We start from the raw sequence: 4799 nt of genomic DNA, 5'->3' as shown, positions 1-4799 counted from the left end.
TAGTTCTCAATTTATAGCATTTGGTTATGCTAATTAAGTATCACAATGTCAAGGGTTATATTTATTATATTTAATATTATTTAATTATTATTACGATAATGATAATTAAATATAAAATAAGATAAATAATAATTAAAAAATAAAATAAGATATTTTATATTTATTTTTGATTAATTTTTATTGTTTTTTAAATATTTTTTAAATTAATTAATTAACTTCTATTGACTATGGAGTAATGCATGATGTATATTACCTATCTATTATTACTTATTAGTTCACATCAATGCCAAATTTTTTATATATTAAGTATTAAATCATCCGTCCGTGGATATAACCTAAACAAAAGCGGACAATAATAATACTGCTACAAAGAAAGAAACAAAACAATATTTTAATTCGACATATCAAAAGATTAATCAGTCGCAAATTCAAGCTTTATTTAAGGAGTTTGTTATTGGTCAATGAATTATTGTATGCACAAAAAAAAATTTAAATCCCAAATTTAGTTAAACAGATAAGTGGGTTAATCACTCAACCAATCTAACTTAGTTTGTTGTTCATATATTTAATTTGTCAAATTTTGTATTTGTTACACTATAATAAATTTATAAATATATTACAGTTCATAACTGTATGTGCATTATCAATGAGCATATATGATATATCACTTGACTTGCACGTGCTTTGCACATACAATAACTTAGTGCATTTCATAAAGCTTGACAGTTGCCCATTTAGTTAGCATGAATTCAAATATAGGTTAAACAAAACAATTAATTTTCTAATAATCATTTTAAATTATAAGCTAAGCATAATTTTAACAAAGATAAATAAATATAGTATAAATAAATTTAATCAAAATCAGATATGTAAAATTTAACTTTTTTAAAAAATTAACCTTAGATATTATAGTAATATACTTTTTTTTTTGTTGGACGGCACCACGTTCTTCCAAGAATAATTGGAAAATAATGAAAGATTCATTCAAATCAAAACAAATAATTTAGATACTGCTTTGTTTTACAGTTGTGTAAGTTGTACCAGATTTCAGTTACATGGTTCCTCTGTTTCTGAATTCTGATGAGGTTTTTGTTGAACCATTATAACCAATAATTTTGTGCCTTGTCAAATTCATAGTTACTGAAATTATGAAATATGTTGAAATGTGAGTAGACCACATTCCGTTCTTTTATAATTCCTGTTTGCAATTTTCATTCCCTTTTTTTTTTTTTGGGATATTTTTCTAAGTAAACAAAATTTGTTAATCATGGATTTATTCCAAAAACGCTCTTTCTGTCTATGCATTTTTTTGAATTTTTCATATGAAGCATCATAATTCATATATATAGCTATAGCTACCGAATTTGATAATTGATGTTGCGTGTAACTGTGTAAGGAATAAAAATATATAGTATCTGCCTTTCAAAAACATAGGCCTAAGCAACCGTGACCAAATTTGAATGAACATACACCTAATATGAGGTTTAAACTTATTTCTAGTACTTTAATTTATAACATTCTTATATCATTATTCTAGCTATGCAATATATTAATGAGTGGCGTAGAAGAAGATCAACATCCTCCATTTTAGACTAAGAATGATAGACCGTAGATTTAACCTATTCATAATTCATCATTTTATGTCATTATCTGTCAAAGGAGGAGAATAATTATAAGTGATATCTTAAATGGTATGTACTTCCGCGATTAGAATATAAAATAGTTATCATTTTTATTAACCCCATATTTATTATTATTTAATTTATAAAAAGAATGAATTAATAATCATTTGTACTTATTAATGTACTAGTGTTTTTCTTATTGGATTTAGCCATTAATCTAATTATAAAAAATATATATATAATTCAGATCAATAGCTAATCACTGAAATACCGATATTTTTGAAAATCCTGATATTCTTCCTATTAGATAATAACTTTGTTATCGTCGTTTAATCAGATTCTAGAATATAAGCACTATCCAGAAATGGTTGCTACTACATGGCATGAAATGACAACAGAGCATTCACTTATAAAAGTCAAAAGAATAAGGCCAAATGAAATTTAAAACAAAATAATAATAAAAATAGGTGGACCAACTAATATGGCAGAACCTTAAGCCAGGATTAGTTGTAATCTGTATTGAGTATTGACCCTTTATAGTGCTTATTATACTTGCTTTAGGTGTTGACACTATCAACCAGTTGGAATGACCTTCATCTCCCTGCTATTCCACATTTCCCAATGCGATAGTATTAGTGTTAATTAATTAATTAATTAAGTGGCATGATAGCAGCATTAATGTATGCGTGAGGTGCTATCCAAACTCCACAAATGAAGGTGTAGTAATGTGCCTATGATTGTCAAAGTATTAGACGTGTAACTGTGTAATGTAATGTATCACTTCTTGAATGAAAGAAGCCAACAATTCACTCCCCCAAGTTATAAGCCACATGCTATCCCAAAAACAAAAAGGTAAAAACATATTACAAACTAACAATAAGTACACAAACATTATATATATATATAATGTGGGTAAATCAGAAACACAAATGAACACCTACAACTTTTTCAAGATGTAACTTGACACTTCAATTTTGGCAGCTCAAGATGTAAGGCAATGCATGTGAGGTAGCAACTTTGAAGGGATGTGTATTGTATAGTATCAAGCACATAGACAAAAATTAAACACAAGTAATTTGACCAACTTGACTGAATCTTGTTAGTGCTGAAGTAGTGACTCATACGGCAGATCCAGGTCCTCCATAAGTTTATGAATTTCTAATACTCACTAATTTGTTTATATTATTAAGGGATCTCATGCATCCTGGTTTAGTAAGATATAAGGAAAGAAAAAGGGATCTCATTTTAGAGCCAACATTGAATATTAAATATACAATATTCTCCTATATCATGGAGAAAGGTCTTTCTCCCTTGATCATGTAAACTCCAAAAAATCTACTACCCTTTGATAAAACTTTCCTGTATTACATACAAACTATCACAAATTAGTTTACAGTCAAATTATTCTCTTTTCCAGTCAAAATGTCAAATTATCACAAATAGGATGTAGACTTTTCTTAATATCTTGTCTTGCAATTATATTATCAGACTACTGAAGCCTTGTTTATGAGTTAGGACCTAACTTTGGCAAGTCTTGCCCTTATTTCTTCCATTTCTTCCTCATCATCAACACCCTCAGCTATAGCCTCTTCCTGCATTTATAAAATGTTTCACAATTAGTGTAAACTGTGTCAAAGAAAGAGCGATTTTACAAAGAGAATGAACTTGTACATACCCCTTCACTGGTTCCAACCCTTTGTTCAGGTTGTTTCAACTTTTGTTTCCTAACGGCTTCCGGAAGCTCTGCAGCTGTCTCTCCAGCTATTGCTGTCAGTACCTTGTCGACTTCTTCTTCGATCTCATCTTCTATGTCCTCAGAATCTAGAGCTGAGTCAACAGCATCGTTTACTATCTCCTCGATTACTCCTGCCTACAAGATGCATCAAACCTTATTAAGAACAATGCAAATATGTTCTCTAACCAGAAAGTGGTCTTGCAACTCGCATACCTTTGTCATTTCTTTGCTAAACTCCTGCATTGTCACAGCCATTTCAGGAGCCTTCATGAGGTTATTGACAAGCTTCATAACCTCAGCACTCTTGGATAGATGTCCCACAGTACGAGCAATTGCTGCAAAAGCAAACAATACCATGAATTCCATAATAGAGAGATTTTAATGACACAATTCTGATATGAAAACTAACTGCTAAACTTAATTACCAAACAACAATTGTTGCAAGAACATATATGGTTGTCACACCACTGCTATGAGCGCATTTGACTCACAGACTCGGTCAATAATAAACGTTTCTCAGCTTATGATTTGGACAGAACAATTTACACAACACATTCATTACAATGATGGTGCATTTTTCATCAATTAGGAATTTGATTCCATCATGATCCTGACCAGCCTAACTGACCTAGTTACCTCCAATGCTTTTTTTCCATTCTTAGCATAAACTCTACTAACTTGAACCAAGGTTTACTCTATATAAGCCAAACAAAACATGGTTAAACTTACCCACACTCTCTCCAAGGTGCATTGATATTGAATTCAATTGTGCCTTATTTTCATAAAGTCTGTTTACTGTTTTCTTAGATCTCACAAGTTCCTTGGCAAGGGCCTGCAAATTGCAGCTATGAGAATCCCAAAACAGTGACTTCACTCTTTGAACTATTTAGATTCAAAATTAATAAGAAAAGGATAGGGGGCGAAAATTTTGACCTTTGCAGAGCCCATATCGTTCCTCTTTGCAGCTTCTTTAATCGCCTTTTGTACATTCTTCTCTTCTCTCTGTATATCTGATTCATCGAAAAAACACATAAAAATCAGCCACAACAAAAATAGGAAGAGGATGAGAAGAAGAAATTTAGGGTTTAGAAAGGGAATTACCTCGAATTTGGCGCTCAATGTTGCGGCACTCCTGGCGAAGGCGACGCTGCCAATCTCTCAACAACTGTTGAGGGTTCGGCTTCGGCTTCAGAATGTTCATTACCTTCTCCATTTCTCAATGATCCCAAAACCAACTAAATTAGGGTTTTTCTGCCTTCTTCTTCAGTTTGGGATCGGAAAGAAGAGAGTGGATCTTTCAACCCCTGGAAGATAATTAGTCCAAAAATTGATTCTTTCCGTTTGATTCTTTTCGGAATCAAACACCACCATCTGGTTTGTCATCTTCTCAACAAGCTCCTTCCTTCTTTTCTCCTTTTTCACGCGTATGCCACGTATGCGTC

At 31.5% G+C, this 4799-nt stretch overlaps 1 protein-coding gene across 1 annotated transcript; it reads right to left on the bottom strand.

Annotated features, from left to right (window-relative positions):
- Positions 1–2846: 2846 nt before the first annotated feature.
- Positions 2847–4799, bottom strand: LOC112736447 (vacuolar protein sorting-associated protein 24 homolog 1). The gene is made up of 6 exons (XM_025785908.3): positions 4459–4799; positions 4291–4367; positions 4087–4189; positions 3571–3692; positions 3298–3492; positions 2847–3214 (listed from the first exon to the last, which is right to left on the bottom strand). Exons 1-6 carry the CDS (start codon positions 4568–4570, stop codon positions 3134–3136), a joined length of 690 nt encoding a protein of 229 aa, XP_025641693.1. The 5' UTR covers positions 4571–4799; the 3' UTR covers positions 2847–3133.

Source organism: Arachis hypogaea, chromosome 13 (genome assembly GCF_003086295.3).
Source record: "Arachis hypogaea cultivar Tifrunner chromosome 13, arahy.Tifrunner.gnm2.J5K5, whole genome shotgun sequence".
Taxonomy (NCBI): Eukaryota; Viridiplantae; Streptophyta; class Magnoliopsida; order Fabales; family Fabaceae; genus Arachis; species Arachis hypogaea.
This window is presented reverse-complemented; position numbering and strand designations above follow the sequence as displayed.

Bases quoted from the DNA above. Each gene is read 5' to 3' on its own strand.
- LOC112736447 (XM_025785908.3), bottom strand. From the start codon at position 4,570: ATGGAGAAGGTAATGAACATTCTGAAGCCGAAGCCGAACCCTCAACAG. The intron at 4,190-4,290 runs GTCAAAATTTTC...TGCAATTTGCAG, and splicing joins ACGATATGGGCTCTGCAAAG to GCCCTTGCCAAGGAACTTGT. The intron at 3,493-3,570 runs GTATGCGAGTTG...TGCATCTTGTAG, and splicing joins TTAGCAAAGAAATGACAAAG to GCAGGAGTAATCGAGGAGAT.